The sequence below is a fragment of the Giraffa tippelskirchi genome, chromosome X (assembly GCF_054371585.1).
Source record: "Giraffa tippelskirchi isolate mGirTip1 chromosome X, T2T-mGirTip1v1.2.pri, whole genome shotgun sequence".
NCBI classification, from domain to species: domain Eukaryota; kingdom Metazoa; phylum Chordata; class Mammalia; order Artiodactyla; family Giraffidae; genus Giraffa; species Giraffa tippelskirchi.
This window is the reverse complement of record NC_137289.1, coordinates 34,957,875-34,978,360: the sequence shown is the minus strand read 5'-3', so window position 1 is coordinate 34,978,360 and position 20,486 is coordinate 34,957,875. Positions and strand designations below refer to the sequence as shown.

The 20,486-nt window shown below is 41.1% G+C and overlaps 1 protein-coding gene across 2 annotated transcripts in view; it reads left to right on the top strand.

Moving 5' to 3' along the window:
* LOC145536040 (dedicator of cytokinesis protein 11) overlaps positions 1 to 20,486 on the top strand; it is a 201,815-nt gene that overhangs the window by 95,504 nt on the left and 85,825 nt on the right. For both annotated transcript variants that reach the window (XM_081564420.1, XM_081564421.1), the window contains exons 15-23: positions 334 to 456; positions 659 to 735; positions 3,550 to 3,734; positions 3,826 to 3,891; positions 5,606 to 5,698; positions 7,691 to 7,814; positions 12,546 to 12,667; positions 13,257 to 13,343; positions 15,485 to 15,574. In XM_081564420.1, the coding sequence (XP_081420546.1) occupies positions 334 to 456; positions 659 to 735; positions 3,550 to 3,734; positions 3,826 to 3,891; positions 5,606 to 5,698; positions 7,691 to 7,814; positions 12,546 to 12,667; positions 13,257 to 13,343; positions 15,485 to 15,574 (967 nt within the window). The remainder of the gene's footprint in view (positions 1 to 333; positions 457 to 658; positions 736 to 3,549; positions 3,735 to 3,825; positions 3,892 to 5,605; positions 5,699 to 7,690; positions 7,815 to 12,545; positions 12,668 to 13,256; positions 13,344 to 15,484; positions 15,575 to 20,486) is intronic.

Below are 20,486 nucleotides of genomic sequence, written 5' to 3'. Positions count from 1 at the left end.
TTTATCCATAATGTTGTATCAGTTGTTCATTGAGTAGTATTCCATTGTAAGAATATGCCACGATTTGTTTATCCATTCATTTGTTGATGAATATCTGGGTGGTTGCCAGTTTGGGGCTATAACAAATAAATCTACTATGAACATTCAAGGACCATGTGAAAATATGCCTAGGAGTTGAATCGCAGGATCAGAGGGTAGGTGTATGCTTAACTTCATGAGAAACTGCCAAATTATTTTCCAAAAGGGTTTCACCATTTTATGTTCCCATCCCATATTTGATCTTAATTTATCCATACTTTTGAGTTAAGAAAAAAACCCCTGTTGCTCTTTTAGGCCCATTTTCAAAGATATTCAAGGCTCTCTGGATCTGGATGGGAGATTTTCTCCTTTGTATAAACAAGATAGTAGCAAGCTTTCCAATGAAGACATTCTCAAGTTGCTCTCGGAATACAAGAAGTAAGTGTTTTAGAGTTACTGCAGTAAATCAATATCATAGATGAATTATAATTTCTTTGAATGATGAATGTGAGTCATATGTGGGAAAAATCAAATATTGGAGCATTTGGATTTGGAAGCATTTGGAAGCTTGAATAAATGGTAACCAGTGCACTTAGTAATCATATTTTTTAAATATAAAATATTCTTATTTTACATCTAGGCCAGAGAAGACCAAATTGCAGATTATTCCTGGGCAGCTAAACATCACAGTAGAATGTGTTCCGGTGGATTTTTCAAGTAAGAACTTACATATTGCAAATAAATCTAAAAGGCTACGTTTGAATCTCAGGGTTTTTATTTTTTTAATGTTTATTTATTTCACTGTGCCAGGTCTTAGTTGTGGCATGTGACCTCTTAGTTGTGGCATGTGGGATCTAGTTCCCTGACTAGGGATCGAACCTGGGCCCCCTGCATTGAGTGCACTGAACTACCACCAGGGAAGTCCCTGAAGTTCAGGTGTTTTATCTTCCTAATGTTTTTCTTGAAATTTACATGGTGTATTTGTTTCCTAGGGCTTCTGTAAGAAAGTATTACAAACTGGGTGGCTTAAAACAACGAATTTACTCTCTTGTGGTTCTAGAGGCTGGAAGTCAAAATCAAGGTGTCGGCATGGCCACGCTCCCTCTCAGTACTCTGAGGAAGAATCTCTTCTTCCTAGCTTCTAGTGGCTGTTGGCTAGCCTGGGCATCCTTTGGCTTATAGCTGCATCATTCTGGTCTCTGCCTCTGTCCTCATATGGTCTTCTACTAAGAGCACCAGTCATTGGATTTAAGGCCCACCTTAATCTGTTATGATCTCATCTTAACTAAGTACATCTGCCAAGGCCCTGTTTCCAAATAAGGTCACATTCTGAGTTTCCAGTGGACATGAATTTTGGTGGGACACTATTCAACCCAGGACACATGGTGATTAGTTAGAGATTAGGAAGTAAATTAAGTTGATTTTTATCAGATGTTGTTTCATGTATAATATATGATGTGAGTGTGTTCCAGTCAGTTTCTGTTCCTTTTGCCTTGGCTGAATTTCATCTGTGAAGGGATCCAAAAGGAGAATTTCTTTTCTTGTCTAAAGACAAGAATCTGTGATCCCAGGAGAAAAATGGACAGAAGATATAAAAGACAATTTGCAGGAAATAAAATGACTGTTAAATAATTAGAAAACATCCAGTCTCCGTAATTATGCCAGTAACACAAATGTAAATATTTCAGCATTGTGGTGTTTTTGTTCATCTATCAAGTTTGCAAAAAATGAACTCTAAGTGTCTCATGCTGGCTTAGTTTTGGCCAGGCACCGTCACCCATCACAAGTAGGAGTACAGTTTGGCAAGAGACGTCCATGAATGTCTGTAACTAAGGCATTCTAATTCTGACATTCTATCTATCCATTTATTCACCAAATAAGCATTTATTGATAAACTTTATTGAATACTTACTAGGTGCTTTGAAAGTATGGAGATTACACTCTAGAAGGAGTGACAGACATTTAAACAAGAAAGCAAATGAATAATTTCTGTCTCTGATTGGGTGGGCTACTTTCAAAAAGGGTGGCTTAGGAAGGCTCACCATGTGGCCCAGCCAGCATGAAATGATTGGGACTGTACATTCCACTCTGAGGGTGTCACATGTAAAGATCTTGAGGTGCTAGCTTGGTTTGTATGGACGCAAAGGGAACCAATGAGGCTCTAGTCTAGTGTGTGATGCGAACACGGGAGATAGGAAATGAAGTAGGAGAAGCAGGAAGAATCACATCATACAGAGTATTGAGAAAACCATGGTAACTCCTTAAAAACTGAATTTCATCCCAAGTACAATGAGAAGTCACAAAAGGATTGTAAGTAGGAGAGTGGCAGTTGGCATGTTAAAACATCTTAAGAGTTCAATGAATTATTTTTTCCTAAAGAAATAACTTGAAGTGTAGACAGGAGTTTATGCATAAAAATATTTTTTTTGCAGTGTTGTCTATATTACAGAGGGGATTAAAAGCAACCAAAGAGTACGACACTGTCAGTATGGTCCAGTCATGGTTCAGTTCATGTGTGGTTCAGTTCAGTTATGGGATCCTGATACCATGAAATTTTTATGCAGCTCTGCAAAATGATGTTTACAAAGAGTTCATGAAATAAGATATCAGATAAAATACCAAAAACTAGGATAAAGTTCTCTATACAGTGAGATTTTTGTGTTTGTTAGATGAGACATGCATAGGAAGAAGACTACAAGAAAATATGCCAAAATATTAGCAGTAGTTAACTCTGGGTAGTGAAATGATGACTTTTATCTGTGGACCTTTACTATGTTCCTCCACATATTCTATTGTAAGTATTGCTATCATAGAAAACCAAACCCAATGAAAAATATTATGTCCTCAGATCTGACTCTTCTGCATATTTCGTCTCCATCAGTATCACTCTTCAGCAAGGATCAGCAGTCTTAGAGCCTCTTTAAGTGTATGAATAACCTTTACTGCAAGTGGCTACCTCAATAACATGTGCTGCTATACTTCTCTAAGGCTTTGCATTTTCCACATTCAGGAGGATTGAATTTATTACTGGTAACACATCATAAGATCTGTAGTTTCAGAAGGCTGCCATTATCCCTTAAGTGAAAATTTGCACCTGTACCAAGTTAACTTTTTAAGAGGGACTAGCCATGAGCTAATTGGCATAAATTTACTGTTACTTCCTTGATACCAATAAAAAAATTGCAGTGAAAAGCTAAATTGCAGTCGCAGGAGGAAAAATGTAATGGATTTCTTCACAGAGTTTAAAATTGTCAAAATTATGATGTGTTATATTTGGCAAATCAGTCTACGTTGAGAATGAAATAGCAATCTGCATCTGGTTTGAAGGGTTTCACTAAAATCAGCATCAGTCTACTTACTCCTACTTGTTCTTCTGGGTTCTTGAAGTGGCTGTATGAGTTTTTGTCAATCACTAAGAATTCTGTTTGTTAAACTGCTCTTTTGAGAATACAATCCAGGTATATTTTTTTTTATAAATGCAGGGATGTGTTAACAATTGTTGCATCTTTGCCTGTTTTTTTTCTGCTATAGATTGTATTACTTCTTCATATGTCCCCCTGAAGCCCTTTGAAAAGAATTGTCAAAATATTACTGTGGAAGTTGAAGAGTTTGTTCCAGAAATGACAAAATACTGTTACCCATTTACCATTTACAAAAACCATCTATATGTATATCCCTTGCAATTAAAATACGATAGCCAGAAAACATTTGCCAAGGTAAACAGGGTAAACTATACATTTTGGGGTGTTACACTTGTTTATAGTCTTCTCTTTTTGCGACTCATTTTGAATGATGAATCGTTTTTAGGCAAGGAACATTGCCGTCTGTGTGGAATTCCGGGATTCGGATGAAAGTGATGCTAGCGCTCTAAAGGTTTGTTTGTGATATTGATAAACATGCATTTTTCATAGAGACAGACATTTTGGTACTAGGTAGTTTCATATGCTGTTTCATGTGCTTAAATGTCAAAGAAAATGTAGTAAAGTGACAAATGTAATATTGCCTTTTCTACTCTTAAACATTACCAGTAAGATTGAGTTAAATATTAAGAAATGACACAATGTGTTAGGAGCGTATATATAGCTTTAAAAAAGGGTAAGCTGCATATGCCAGAATTTTTGCCTTTGCTTCACTTGGATTTTGCCTTGCTTCAATGCCCAATCACAAGGTCATTTTCTCCTGACAGCCTATAGTGGTACCATCAGGGGAGTTTAAACTCCTTTCTGCTTGAAACCTGAACGGGCTTCAAGCTGACAGTAGCACAGCATGACTGCTTTGAGCTGAGATATGACTTCGAGTCTGTGGCTGGCCAAATGGTGCCTCCATACTTGAATGAGTGATCTAGGAAAGCATCTCAGTATCTGATATTGCGATCCTTAAAATACCTGTCAGTTCACGGTGCCCTTACAGTTTCACTCTTTATAGTCACCTTTTACTTTTGGCTCTTTAGCCCAGGAATCAGAGGGCTGAGAGAGAAGTCCGAACATCTAGCCATCACAAAGTGTTTATCTGGCTCCCCACATCTCTAGCTTGAGCCTGTATCAGACAGATGGATAGTGAGTCTTCCACTTAGGAAAAGAGGTTGGAATATCCCCGATTAAGTCATTGAATGTTTAATAGCTCTTATCCTTGAGAAGAGATTTTTTTCACAGAGAAACCTAAGTCAAAATAAGGATTAGCTGGCTCAAATGAGGTGTAGGTTCTCTGATTCTTCCTTCAGTGGAGCTGAGAATAGTTTTTTCTTCATCCCCGTGCACTATCCTTTTGTATACTTATGGACTCTTAGGTTACCTCTCTGCAGTTCCTGCAAATTGCCTTCATTAACCATATTTCAAGAGAGCAGGTGAGTGTCAGTTTCATTTCTTAGCTGGCCTGGAGGCTGGCTCTGAAGTACCTGAGTGAGGCCATTAGGTGCCTGACTTGTCGACTCCATATTCATCCTTGAACGTATTAGGTCTATGGAAGTGAAAAATTCCCACTAGAAATGAAATCTGATCCTTCCACTGAACCGTAGAAAGCCTTCCATTCATTTTATTGGTACAGCAGCAAGCTGCTGACTCTGAAAGTGTGGCTCATAAAGTGAGAGAACAGTAAGCCCGTGTGGGCCTAATGGCCGTTCATTTTCTAATTCCTCGAGGGTAGGAATGGATCTGCTGTTGGTTCTGTTAAAACTCCTTACCTGGCCGACTGCACAATGAGCATTCAGCACATGTTGCTGACCGACCGAGGAGGAGCTTCTCATATTAAGAAGTGCAAATAGCATGAGAGAAGTAAGCTTGCCAGGCCTGGCAGGAGAGTGTTTCCCTTCCAGATGATTAGAAGTGTTCAGCCTCTTCCTGTCAGCTAGGTTGAAATTATATTTCTTTGGTGGCAGGAAATACAGCAGCATCCATGGAGCCAAGTTAGGCGATGTCTGGGGGTGTCTGGAGTGACTGGAAATGATTTGGAATTTACAGGCTCACAGTGAGAGCCGGGTGGGCTTGGCCATGACCCTGTGCTCACAGATGCCTGTAACTGTATGTGGTTCCCTTGCTTCCTGTTTAAAGAGCAGCATGGAGAGTGGTGACTCTGTTTCCTTCTTTTGCAGTGTATCTATGGAAAACCTGCAGGGTCTGTCTTTACCACAAACGCTTATGCTGTTGTCTCGCATCACAACCAAAATCCAGAGTTCTATGATGAGGTAAAATACGTTATTTTCTCATTGAGGAAACACTGTGGTGGTTGTTTCTTTTCGGTTTGAATCATTTCCAGTCTGGCATCTGCACCTTCAATCCCTGAATGGTTAGTCCCATGAAAATAGAAAATGTCACATCAGAACGAACGGCCACGGCCTGCTTGGTGCCCTTTGGTGACAGTGGAGGCTGGGCCCACAAATGGAGGGGGCTCTGACGTGAGAGAACGTGGGAAACAGACACCAGACTGGAACGGGACTTCTAGCCCACACTGGGACATCAGCTGGCTCCATGACCTTGAGCAAGTCACTCCCCCTCCCTGAGTCTCCAATTTCCAGAGTTTAAAATAAGACATTTGGAAGGGGTTTTCTGAAGGCCCTCCTAGCTCTTACCTCCTGTGGTTCTGCATGGGAGGGTGCAGCCTGTCTGTAAGTGAACTGCTCTGAGAGACACAGCGGTGTGGCTGGGCCCCCAGAATCCCATCGGCTGCACCGAATGCCTCAGCGCAGTGTAGACAGAGGCCATCTCCCGGCCTCTGAGCGCCTGTCCTCAGTCAGGTTGCCTGATTCTGTCCCTGGCTCTCTTTCCTCCCACTTCTCTATCTCTGCGTGTCTGTGTCCTTCCCAGCGTCTCTCCAAGTGTCTCTGTCAAAACCTCTTCTAGCCTGTGCATAGCCAGCTTATCCAAATCTGCAGGCTGCCTTTGATAACCATGTGTCTCCATGGAACCTGGGTGTGCATCCCAGGCCAGGAGCTCTGCTTTTTCTGCTTCTCAGGCTCCGCGTGTCCATCCCTGGCTTGGTCAGAAACCATCCCCCCACCCTGCTGTCCCCGGTTCCCCAGGCCCAGCTGCTGTAATATGGACCCCTGAAACCCCAGCCCGGGACTCGCTCATTCCTGCTCAGTCCAGTGCCCCAACCTTTGCAGGGAATGTGTTTTTGCCACCCAGGGAGGGAGTGTGTCCATATTTATGTGCAGCAGAGCATTAGATACCCAGATGGTCTGGATACTGTGAATAGGCATATTCTGTGGTGAAATATACCTACGACAGAAATCAGTTATCACACCAAAGCCATGTCTTGTGTGAATGATAATTAGGCCAGATGTCCCATCACCAAGCTGTTTAATATATTCCTCTCTATAACCAGTGCCAGTCATTAGAGAAAGCTTGTTCATGTAGTAATCCTTGTTAGGAAGCCAGAATGGACTTTTCAAACATTCACTATGTATTAGCCAGGAAAGTGATTGTGAGCGTGTATGTTTGCATGGGTTCCTGGGCAGGTCCACGCATGTGCGTTAAATCAATTAAATCTGTGATCTGTCTCCCACATCCTTCCCAGGAGACATTACAAACATTCACTTGGGTTCTGATTGGCAAATTAGTTGAGGTGATTGTATTAAAGTAGTAATTTTTAGCATGAGATTCATGTGTCATGATGATACTTTTTATTTATTCAAGAGTAAAGCTGTGTTTTTGCTCTAAATAAATTTATACAACTGTAATTTATGGATTCCATAATACCTCAGTGACTTTTTGCTCATTTATTCGTAAAGGCTTAATTTTTTTTTTTTTTCACACAGAGGAGGGCAATGATTTTGAAAAGAAAAAAAGGCATGTTTTCAAATTCAGTGCACATTGTAGAAGGATTGGATTCACTGACTCAGATTGAGTTACATAGTATCCCTGGGCTTTAAGGATGTGGTTTTGATCCAGTGTTTCAGAAAATCCTGCTGCAAAGTTGAATCCAGGAGAATCCACTGGACTCTCTAGGAAGAGTAATAAATCAGCCCTCACAACCCAAGAGAATATTATTGTCAAACTGAAACTTTACCAAAAAGGCATTTGGAATATATTTAAATGATATCTATTATTTGACCACTTGACCTGTGATTTAGAAAATTATGTCATTGTAAAAGTATAATGAAACAGAGCTAAAGGTCTGACAGTCCCACTTGACGATGAAAAACAACATGCTCTGTATAATTTTGCTTTCATTTCAGATAAAAATTGAGCTTCCCATTCACCTGCATCAGAAACATCATTTGCTTTTCACTTTTTATCACGTGAGTTGTGAAATTAACACAAAGGGAACAACCAAAAAGCAGGACACAGTTGAAACTCCAGGTACGTGTGTTCTTTATTGGAGAATAGTTGATTTACAATGTTGATTTACAATTTGAGGTGTACAGCAACTTGATTCACTTGTACATGTATATGCATCTATTCTTTTTTGGATTTTCTTCCCTTATGGCTTAAGACAGAGTGTTGAGTAGAATTGCCTGTGCTGTCCACAAGTCCTTGTTTATAATCCTTTCTATCTATCTACGTATCTATCTATATTTATATCTATGTCTATCTGATCTATCTGTAAGTGTGTATCTTTTAAAATTAAAAAAAAAATTAGAGTATAGTTGCTTTACAATGTTGTGTTAATTTCTGCTGTACAACAGTGTAAATCAGCTATAGGTATACATATATCCGTGCATTCTTTAAACGTCTCTCTCTAGAGCTATTTGAAAGGGAGTTGTCTTAGGATATAACCTTTTCATCGACCTACAGACCACTTCCCCTTACCAAAAAGTGCATTTCTGAGTTAAAATTTCCTTGCTAAAATATGAATCACACGTTCATTTTATCATCATTTCTACTCAACGTCATGTCCAAATGCTTGCCAGTGTGCTTAGACTACTGTAGGCAACATAAAGTAATATTGCTCTTCTCCAAGAGAAACCCATATTGTGATGCTATATTTTTGTTATTTCTTTTGTATGGAATGGCCCAGCAAGCAGAATCTTCCAGCTCTATTCATTGAGAAGAGGAAAGTAAGCCCAGAGCCATGGGCATTTTTGAACCTGAGGGAGACTGGAATTTTAGTGAGAAGAGGATAGATTTAACAAACTTGGATAAGCATTGATAGGGAAGCCCCAGTTGTGGTCTCATTCCTCAAGGCTTTAGATAGACCAATGGGAAGCATCCTTGGGAGAATATGACAGGTCCTATGGACGTGGCCCATGCCACATCTTCTATGTCAGTGTCAGCATGCTTTGGGATTCAAATCCAAGTTAGCCTGTGCCAATCTTTTTCTTTCTTTCTTCCTTTTTTTTAAACGTTTTTAGTGGAGTTTAGTTGCTTTACAATGTTACGTTAGTTTCTATTGTACAGCAAATTGAATCAGCTATGTGTATACATATATCCCCTCTTTGTCATCACAGAGCATTGAATAGAGATTCCTGTACTATATAGTCTATTTTCATTAGTTAATCCATTTTATACAAGGTAGTATATATATATATGTCAATCCCAATCTTCCAATTCTTCCCATCACCCCCTCCCACCTTTGGTGTCCATTTGTTTGTTCTATACATCTGTGTCTCTATTTCTGCTTTGCAAATAGGTTCATCTGTACCATTTTTCTAGATCCCACACATATGCATTAATATGTGATATTTGTTTTCCTCTTTTTGACCTAGTTCACTCTGTATGACAGCTTCTAGGTCTGTCCATGTCTCTGCACATGGCACAACTTCATTCCTTTTTATGGCTGAGTAATATTTCATCGTATATATGTGCCACATCTTCTTTATCCATTCCTCTGTTGATGGGCATTCAGGCTGCTTCCATGTCATTAGCCTAGACCCATCTTAAATTTGTTTATTCACTCGGCAAATATGTCTGCATATCTATCATGTACTAGATATTGTAGTAGGTAATATGGAGAAGACAGTAGAGCATCGAACATTGATCTCATCTTCAGTGCGCACATGGTCCAGTGGGGGAAACAAGATCTATGTAGACATTTATAACACAAGATAGAAAGTAGTAGTTACCAATAAAATGGTGCTATGTGATATCTGAGAAGAGCAAGTTATTCTCTGACATCGCATAAAATTATTCAGTTCAACTGGTGGGAGGACAAGTGGCTGGGAGTTAGGGAAGGCTTCCAGGAGGAGATGGTGTTTGGGTAAGGCCTTGAAGGGTGGGATAGAGTTTGACAATGCAGTCATGACAGGAAGGTAGAGGATTCCAGGATGAAGGAATAGCCGGTACAGAGGCAAAGTATTGAGGGGTCTGGGCAGGGAACCCCAAGTAGTTCCATAGCACTGGAGCACAGGGAACTGGGGAGGCAAGCATAGGATGCCAGATTGAAAAGGAAGAGTCAGATGGTGGAAGGCCCTGAATACCAGGTTGTGGGTTTGATTTTGTTCTGTTACCAATAGGAAATAATGGAGGGTTATAAACACCAGTAGGAGCTGTTTTGCAGGAAATCCAATCAGGCAGCAGTGGGTGAGGTGAGGTGGAGCAGGAAGAAGGAAGGAAGGAAGAAACACTAGTTAGGGGGCTATTTCAGGAGTTCAGGAGAGGAAGGGGACCACAGTGGGGCTGTAATGGTGGATGGGTGGGGGGCAGGTGGTGAGGGTGGAGAAAAAGACAATTGCAGAGGAATATACTGGGCCTGGCAAGTGATTGGCCCCTAGAGAGATGATTCAAAGTTAGCACTGAAGTTTCAAAACTGGAAAGAAGGTATTGCCAAGTAGCAGAGTTGTGCCTAGAGATGGTAGGTTTTGACTGATGTTGAGTTTGCAGTGTTAGTGACACATCTGAGTGATGCCCAGCAGGCAGCAGTACTAAATATTAGGAGAGTCCCTTTGTGGATAGTGTGGTCATGTTCTAGATCCCCATAGAAATTGCAGTTCATTTAGGGTAGTGACCTTGCAGGTTGAGGAGAAATCTAGCAGAATAATGAGAACCTGTGACAGTGTACCTCCTGAGGAAACAAACAACTGTTGCCTTATGCAGATCCTAGACAGAAGTGGGCAAAATGCTCAGTAGAGCATGAGGTGGTTATTCTCTTGCTACTCATCAGTTTTTAAAATATATATATTAAAGTTTTTTGAAATATTATTGGTTTATAATGTTTCAGGTGTACAGCAAAGTGACTCAGTTATACATACATATGTATATATACACACATATCCGTTCTTTTTCAGATTCTTTTCCATTATAGGTTATTACAGGGTATTGGACATAGTTCCTTGTGCTGTATACAGCAGGTACTAGTTTTTAAAATCTATTTTATATAGAGTAGTGTATATCTGTTAATCCCAAACTCCTCCCCAGCACTCATCACTTCTAACTGTCCATCCTTTAAGTGGCTTCACACCTTTGAGGCAGATGGTGTGTGCTTGACATTGTACCTTTATAGCTTCCAAGAGTTCTAGATTAGTTTTGACTGAGAGACACACTTGGCCGTGCTCTGATTGATTTGCAGTGCAAAAATGTTGCCCAAGCAATTCCATAGAGACAGAAAGTAGATCAGTGGCTGTCCAGGACTGGAAGAAGGGGAAATAGAACGTGACTTCTGAGGGGTATGGAGTTCCTTTTGGGGGTGATGAAAAAGTTCTGGAATTAGGTAGTGGCAATAGATATAGAGCTTTGTGAATATACTAAGAACCATTGAATTGTATACTTTAAATAGATTAATTGTAAGGCATCTGAATTATATGTCAATAAAAATTTATGTAAGGAAAAAATATCGCTGAAAAACAAGAAATATCTGTTCCTTTTCCTGCTTTCTGGACTGGAAACCTTTTGTCATTTGTCTAATTTTCAGTTTAACTACTTTGACAGAGTCCTTTTGAATGGTTCTTCTGCTCCTGTTACTTTCCTCTGCTTTTTCTAAAAGAAAAGCCCTGGGTAAAGCATTTCTGAAGCTGTACTAGTGAAGATGCCCTGCAGGCGTGTTTTGGCATCTGAGAAAGCCATTCAGTCTACTTGGAGAATGCAATGTATCAGTCTCTTTAAGAATTAAAGCTTTGCCAAATTAAACACGTGAATGAAAACATTCTAACCAGATTTGTGTTGACTTCTGTGTTCACACTGTAAACACATGCACACGTGTGTGCGCACACACACACCCCCACACACTCACACAAAGAATTTCAAAGCATCAGAAAGCAGTGGCTTTCAAAAGGACTCTCGAGCCAACACCCTCCCTCATATGCCAGAACTCAGTTCAGAGCAAGCCTTTTTACAGCTAAGTTATAAACACTTGAAGTCCAGAGTAATCTCTATAATGGAAATACTGACACCGCTTGACTTGAGCAACACAGATGGCTCTGGTTTTTTAGCTTAGAATATGATGAGTTTTCTAATAAGAAGCCAAGAGGCTCTTTGGGGTAGAACTGTTAAGAAATGTAGAGACTGGGGAGGAAAATCTCTCGGTGACTCCAGTTGTAAGTACTGTGCTGTAGCTGTATTCTCCTGCTACCCCTCTTCCTTCTGTAATCAGGAAAACTGCCCAACCAAATACTGCTGTGTATAAATATAGAACGTAACCCCGACTTGTGACCTTCATTTTCCATAGTCCTTTACTTACCCTAGGGTTGCTGGAAGAAATTTTGCAACATGGTGATTGCTGTCTGATTATAGTCTCAGATACGAGACTGTAAGGGTAGACAAGAGACATCTGAATCTTTTAAAAAATAAGTCTACCAAAATGCTCCCCTAGTATGTCAAGATAATGAAACAGATGCACTTTAAAAGCTTTCAAGTGTTTTGGTATATCAGCTCACTTTGGTCTTTCAATCACTCTGTTCTATAGAAGAGCTGGGTGTTATTGTTCCCATTGTTATAGTCAAGGAGGTAGCGTGAATAACCTGTTAGTGGCCAGGCTAGGATTAGGAAGCCATCCAAACTCATTTTTTCCCCCCAGCGCTTGGATGCCCAACACCTGGACTCTCACACACAAACCCCTGGCAGCATCACCAGCCCTACCCTGCTCCCCAGTGACCAGACATTTGTGTAGCTAATTGCATCTGCGACTTCATTTCTCATGGTTGATTATTGTCTTGGCAGTTGGCTTTGCCTGGGTACCTTTACTGAAGGATGGTAGAATCATCACACTGGAGCAGCAGCTGCCGGTTTCCGCCAGTCTTCCCCCAGGCTACTTGAATCTGAATGATGCAGAATCCAGAAGGGTAGGAAAATATCTGTATTTGTTGAAGAAATCATGATGAAATGTTATTTTTCCCTTTTAAAAAATGTTATTGAAGTATAGTTGATTTAATGTCATGTTAATTTCTGCTGTACAGCAAAGTGATTCAGTTTTGCATATGTGATGAAATGTTAAAAAAATAGAATATTGTTGGTATATTGGATGGTTTGGTGTGGTTGATAGCTACTCAGTGTGGTTTGAGGGCTGATGCTGGTCCACAACAAAGATAAGTATGGAAAATGGGTGTTAGGAAGTTTCTATCATAGTTTGACAAAGCAACCTCATGTCAGTTGATTCCAGTAACTTAAAATGGGACTCTGATTTTGTGCATGATAAAAAAATTCCTTTATATAGTCATTTTTATTGTCATTAGGGAAAGTATCCACCTGCAAAGGATGGGAACTTCAAAATGATTTAGGATACATTTATTCTAAAGGCAGGTTATTTTCTCCAGTAATTCCCTATGTCTGAAACTAGCACATTTGTTTCTGAGAAAAATGTTGAAATGCATATATTGCTCATCTGTCCATTGCTGTGGTACAAAAACTCACGTGTATGTTTTCCGTTCCCAGCAATCGAATGTGGATATTAAGTGGGTAGATGGTGCAAAGCCTTTGTTGAAGATCAAAAGCCACTTGGAGTCTACCATTTACACTCAAGTAAGTTGCATCCCATGAATTTGTCAATTTTTTTTTGCCACACCACGTGGCATGTGGCACCTTAGTTCCCTAGCCAGGGATCAAACCCGTGCCTCCTACTTTGGAAGTGAGGAGTCTTAACCACTGGACTGTGAGGGAAGTCCCTGAATTTTGTCAATTTTAATACTTGAGTTTTTTCTTGATTAAAATAGATTATATTCATTTCTACAGCCTTAGAGAAGTTGTGGCCTGAAACACTTTCTCATAAGTAATAACACCATTCTTAATAATAGCTCAAATTTTTAAATTCTTCTCAAATTACCAAATCCTTTTATTCCCATTGACTGATTTTAAGTCTTCCAAAACTGAAAAAAATGGAGGCTATTATCACCATTTTTAAACCATGTATTTTATTTTTTTGAGCTGTTTTAGATTTACAGAAAAATTATGAGGATAGTGCAGCCACCTCCCATATGCCCTATACCAAGTTTCCCCTGCTGCTGCTGCCGCTAAGTCGCTTTAGTCGTGTCCGACTCTGCGACCCCATAGACGGCAGCCCACCAGGCTCCCCTATCCCAAAGTTTCCCCTAGTGTTAACATTTAACATGAGTGTGACACCCTTGTTACAACTCTTGAAGCAGTATTGAGGCATAATCATTAGCTGAAGTTGGCCTTTATTCAGATTTCCTTAGTTTTTACCTATTAGTACTCCTTTTCAGTTTCAGGATTCTATCCAGGATAACATGTTACTTTTAGTTGTCACATCCCCTTAGGCTCTTGGCGGTGACAAGTTCCAAATGTTTCGTTGTTTTGGGTGACCTTGTCAGTTTTCAGGACTACTGGTACTTTGTGGATGCCCCTCTGTTGGAATTTGTCTGATGTTTTTCTTATGGTTAGACTGGAGCTGAACACAGAAGTTGGCAGTCAGTGGATCAGGGTTAGCTACTACAGTTTGCTCTTAGACTCAGCATCCTTGAAATTAGAATCAAGTATCTGTGAGACACCTCAAGCACCATTTGAAAAATCATGGATAGAGAAGGTGAAGTCCACGCTCCTCGGTGCAGCCCTCTCAGGTTTCCTTGGCTATTCCATCCTCTTATAGGAAAAGAAACAGGGGCTCAGTCAGGTTAAAAGATTTACCCAAGGTCCCACAGATAATAATTAGAGGAAGCAGGTCAAAATCGGATTTCCATTTTTTTTCTCTTTAATCCCTTTTGTTAAAATTGGAGGATAATTTCTTTACATTGTTGTGTTAGTTTCTGCTGTACCACATTGTGAATCAGCTATGCACGCGTTCTCAGTTGCTTCAGTTGTGTCCGACTCTTTGTGACCCTATGGGCTGTAGCCCACCAGGCTCCTCTGTCCATGGGATTCTCCAGGCAAGAATACCGGAATGGGTTGCCATGCCCTCCTCCAGGGGATCTTGCCAACCCAGGGATTGAACCCAAGTCTCTCACGTCTTCTGCATTGTACATGGATTCTTTAGCAGTGACGCCACTTGGGAAGCCTGAATCAGCTATATGTATACATATATCCCCCCCCCCGGACCTCCCTCTGCGCCTCCCCCCCACCCCAACTCTCATCCCTCTAGGTCATCACAGAGCACAGAGCTGAGCTCCCTGTGCTATATGGCAGCTTCCGCTAGCTATCTGTTTTACACATGCTTGTGTATATATGTCAATTCTACTTTCTCAATTCATCTGGAATTTCTTGATTCTGGTTCCTGAGACAGTCTATGCTATCCACAGATTCAGTGTCTGTAGATTTCACGTAGGACAGTTGGATGCTGGCCGCTGCGGGGTCAGGTGACTCCCTTCCTGCTTGTTCCATTAAGATATAGAAGCGGCCCAACTTCAGAGATGACACTACTGAAAAAAGGAAACAAATGTTGGACTAGTTGGGCATAAATGGTGGCCTCCCCGGTGCACTGAGATGCATGCTGAATGGGCCTGGTTCACTGTTTTGTGTGTGGGTTGAGAGGACTCGGGGACTCAAGGAGGAACCTTGTGTTGGTAGCTGTAGATTCTGAGTCAGGTCATTAGAAGACCCGGGCAAACAGGCTTGCACGATTCCGGGTGGGAGGACGGGTGGTAGAAGTGGAGAACCTGTGTTTTGTGGGTAATGAATCAAATTTCATATGGCTGTGTCCATCTGGTTTTCAGGATCTGCATGTGCACAAATTCTTCCAGCATTGCCAGCTGATTCAGTCAGGCTCGAAAGAAGTTCCCGGGGAGCTCATTAAATATTTAAAGGTAAATGAACAGCAGCTTTCTGTGAAAGGTTTGTTTTTCTTGTCTTTTGGTTGCCACATTTTTGATGTGGGGGCAAAAAAAAAAATGAATACTTGAAAATACTTTTGGCTGCAACTCCTCAAGAGAGCACATTCTACTATGTCCTTTTCTATCAAGTGGCTGTTTAGAAGCACACAACAGAAGTGTGGTGTTAGGAAGAAAATGTTTTAGCCAGAATTCAACAACATACTTTAAAAAAAAAAAATCTCATGAAAATGTTTATTTCGGGTCCATAGATTGATTTTTCCTGGTCTTTTCTCATCTTGCTGACAGCCCAGTAAAGGTAGAGAATGCTGTGGAGAAAAAGGCCAGGAGAAATGGAGTCACTTTTACTTGGAATAAAATGTGAAATGGTTCCTGGGTCCGTAGGTGAAAGAGTATCAAAAGGGTCAGCTGATAAAGAGAGAACCTATTTGCTGCATGGTGCATAGGAGTCATAAGAAACACCATATTTTGTCAAAAGTATTGAGAATCCAAGACTCCATTTATTCCCTAACATGGTGGGACAAAGCACATGTCATAAGACCCAGCTGACAGTAGCTTTTCTCTTGGATGTTCCTTCAGTAGATCAGCCATGGCCAGTCTGAGGAATTTTGATTTTAAATGAAGTCCTCTACAGAATTTCCCTTTCAACATATGTTAATAATGAATGATATATGAAATGAACAAAAGTACTCATTTCTTTCAGAGAGGCAGTGTGAATGAGGTAACACGTGTATGGGTTCTGGAATCACAAACTGAGCTTGTACCCCTGCTCTGTCAGTTGTTAGCTCTGTGATTGACCTTGACCAAGTTACTTGACTTCTCCATGCCTTTGTTTCCTCTTCTGTATCATAAAGATAACAGTAATACCCACTTGTACGGTGGTTGTGAGGCCTCAGTGAGACAGGGCATCTGCTGTGTGGTATTCATTCCACACTTTTTTCTCGAGTACCTCCTGTGGGCCAGGCTTCATTCTAAACATGGGGAGGATAAGTGGAGAAAACAGACAATATCCCTATTTTCAAGGAGCTTACTTTTTTTGTGGAGACAGATGGAGACTAAACACATAAATGAATAAATATATACATATGCAGTCATGGTTCCAGGACCCTCCCTAGATACCAAAGTCCAGAGATGCTCAAATCCCTTGCAGTCAGCTCTCCATATCTGCCGATGTGAAACATGTGGAGATGGAGGGTCAACTGTGTATCTTATGTCAGGTGGTATAACAAGTACTATAAAGAAAACCGAAATATAGGGAAGGGGAATAAGGAGTGATAAGGATCTCTTTTTTAGATTGTCAACGAGGAGCTCTCCAGTAAAGAGACCTAAAGGAAAGGAGGGTGCCAGCTGTGTGGAATTCTGGGTGAGGGCTGGGAACAGCAAGTGCAGAGGCCCCAAGGAGCTTGCTTGGTGTGTGCCAGAAACAGGAGGGGTTCCAGTGTGGCTGGTACATGGGAGGATAGGCCACCCCATTGGAACAGATAGCTGGGTTACTGGTCCGGTAGGGCTTCATAAGCTATGATGAGATGGGAAGCTGTGAACAAAGGAGTGTGATGTAATGTGACTTTGGTTTTTAAAGAATCATCCTGCTTGCCATACAGAAAACAGATTGTTGGAAAGGTAGAATCAGGCAGGTAGCTGATAAATGGTGGCTTTTATTCTTATAGCATTAAGAAGTACAGTAAGTCATCTAATTTCAAGTCCTTATCTTGGGTCATGTCTAGAATTCTGCTCTATATGTGAATGCCTTGTCTACTCAGATCCTTGGCTTTATTCTTCCACTGGGGAAGCTTTGTAAAAGTTTTAACAAAATTAAATTTCCTGTATTGATATTCTTAGAATGGAGGGGGAAGAAAGGTATTCATATTTGTGTTTTTAAGGGTGTGGAATTTCTATTATTTCTGTGACCTATGCTCGCCCTCTAGTGGCAATGAATGAAATGCCATGTGATTCTAGAACGTGCCAAACTCCTGTATGGAATGTTAGTGCTAAAAGGGATCTTTAGGGATATTTTTTTTTTTTACAGATGAGGACACTGAGGCCTGAGGGCAGTGATTTGCCAGTGGCTATTCAGCTGGTTAGTAGATCAGAGCCGAGCATGTCTCTTGATGGGTCTTTTGACTCCTAGCCCCGTGTACTTTTTATCAAACCTTGCAGTCTCTTGTCCTTGTAAATGACGTTGTTTAATCACTCCATCTAACCATCCACATGCTGAGCTTATTATGTGTTCAGTATTTTCCTAGATGCTGTGTGGCTTGCAAAGAAGAATAACTTAGGCTATTTTCCATAGGGATCTTATGACCAGTCGAGAGGGGCCCACTTAAGTCAAATGACAATATAAGTCAGTAGTACAAATGATCGTCCAAAGCAATATGTAATTAAATATCAAATGCATGATACAGGATATAAATGCTCAGAGTTCACAAAACTGTGGAACCACTGAGACTGGAGAGTTCCCATCTTGATCCCTTTGATTCCTTAGTTTATTCATTTATTCAGTCATCCCCCAAATAATTATTGAGTACCTACCATGGGGCCAGATATTGTAGTGGATGCCGGGAATATAATGGGAATAGTTCAGACAACATACCTACTCCAGTTGGGGTAGAGAGATTATAAAGAAGTCCCATTAGATAGCGATGAGTACTGTGAAGAAAATAGAACAGGTTAATCGGCTCTAATGCGACCAGGAGTACAGTCAAGATGGAGTTGTCAGGGAAGACCTGTCTGAGGAATTGAGGACATTTCAAGCTGAAAAGAGCTGATGCGGGGAAGACAGCCATAGATGCTAAAACTGCGTCAAAGGATGACAGACTGGTGCAGCAGGTGTAAACACCTTGCGGTGGGATATGTGAAAGACAGGGAAAAAAGCAAAGACAGCAGAGCTACAGCACCTTGAGCAGCGAGGAGCTGGGGGACGGCCCCAGATGAGGGGAGGGTGGGGAACCCTTCAGAGCTCTTTGTTCGTGTCAGTTGGTTTTGTTTGTAACAGAGGGAAATGGCATTGTCGAACTTGCCTTTCAAAAAGAACCCTCTGGCTGCTGGGTGGAGAATAAATTGTCTGTGTAGAGAAACAGTACTGGTGCAGGGAGACCACTTCTGCAAGGAATGCCCATCTCTTTTTTTTCTACCTGATGTGATCCTAGTTAACCTTGAAAAGTGTGTGACATTCCCTCCTCACTTGCAGACGCAATTGCTTCTTCTTCTGTGTGTTTACTGTGTACTGTTTACTGTTTGTGTCACAGCGATTCAGTTCCATGTGTTTTCCCTCCATCGTCTGTGAACTGCTTGATGGTAGGAACCACGTCCATTTGATGTGCTTGGCAATTGGAAGTTCATTCAGTATGAAAAGTGAAAAAAGTGAAAGTGAAAGTCGCTCATTCATGTCCAACTCTTTGCAACCCCGTGGACTATACAGTCCGTGGAATTCTCCAGGCCAGAATGCTGGAGTGGGTAGCAGTTCCCTTCTCCAGGGGAATCTTCCCAACCCAGGTCTCCTGCATTGCAGGTGGATTCTTTACCAGCTGAGCCACAAGGGGAGCCCCTTCGGTATACCTTTATTCAGTATACCTTTATTGAATGAGTGCATGAATGGCTTCACTGAAGTGGGGGTGAGCTTGACTGGGAAGGGTGTCTAGGACTTTGCTAAAAAAAATATGAACAAAGGCACAAAGGTAGGCATGCATTTGACAATTTCAAGGAGCAGAGCAGTCAAGACGCCAGTTTGGCCTCATGAAGAATGGTGAATGTTAAGGCTAAAAATGTAAGTTGGGTTTTAAGTAACTTAGACTTAATAGCCTGGGTCAGGTTTTCTCCAACTTGGCACTATTAGCATTTGAGGCATGATGGGTCTTTATGGTAAAGGTCTGTCTTATGCATTGGAGGGTGCTTAGAAGCACTTCTGGCCTATCCACTAGATGTCAGTAGCACCTCCTCAGTCATGACAACTGAAAATGTCTCTGGACATTGCTGGATGGCCTGGAGGGATGGGGTGGTGAAGGGGTCTCTGGTTGAGAACCACTGCCCTAGCTAATGGAGAGGCAATCAAAAAAATTTTTGATGGTGGCAGAAAGTGGCCTGATGTAACCAGTACTTGAGGAGGATTGATTTTTTGGAAGTGAGAGTTAAATATACTGAGGTTGAGGAGAAACTGTACATAGCCCTACTATTAACGGAAAACTACTGGACTATTCTGGTTATAGGTTATAGTCCTGAAAAAAGGATGATGGCTGTAAGGGTAGAAGAGGGAGGGCAAAACATTCGGAAAAACCTGAAGGAAGGACTAGAGGTTCCCTGAGCTCAGTTTCTTGCATTAGGCATCTGATTGAAGAGAAACTGCCCGGAAAGCTAACAGGTCACTGTTGAGATGAGAGAGGCCTGAGAAGGGAGGTTGAGCATAAGGATGGAAACATGGGGCACTCTGAAAGATGAATATTGTGTTCCTTAGGATACAGACTTGTCTGACCATCTCTGTCTTTCCCAGGGCACTAAATATTGAACTGATATAGAAGGTGCTCAGTGACGTGGTTTTTGGTTGGCCAATTGACTGAATGAGTGAGTGAATGAATGGGTGAATGAAAGAAGGAGGGAAGGAAGAAGAAAGACATTTTACTTATTGGGTTGGTCCAGAGTTTGTTTGGGTTTCTCCATAAGCTGTATAGAAAAACCCTAACGAGCTCTTTGGCCAACCCAATATTTTGCTGGTTGTATCATTTCTCTGTATACACGAATATATTTCTTCTTTCTGATGTTAACATGCCAATCAGTAGAGGTAGAGTGTTAGTTAGCACTTTGAAGAAATGTATTGTGAGGATGTTAGAATGCAGAACTGCCTCAGTTTGTGGATGGAGCCAGTGTAAAGCCAGCCATACATAGAAATACACTTTAT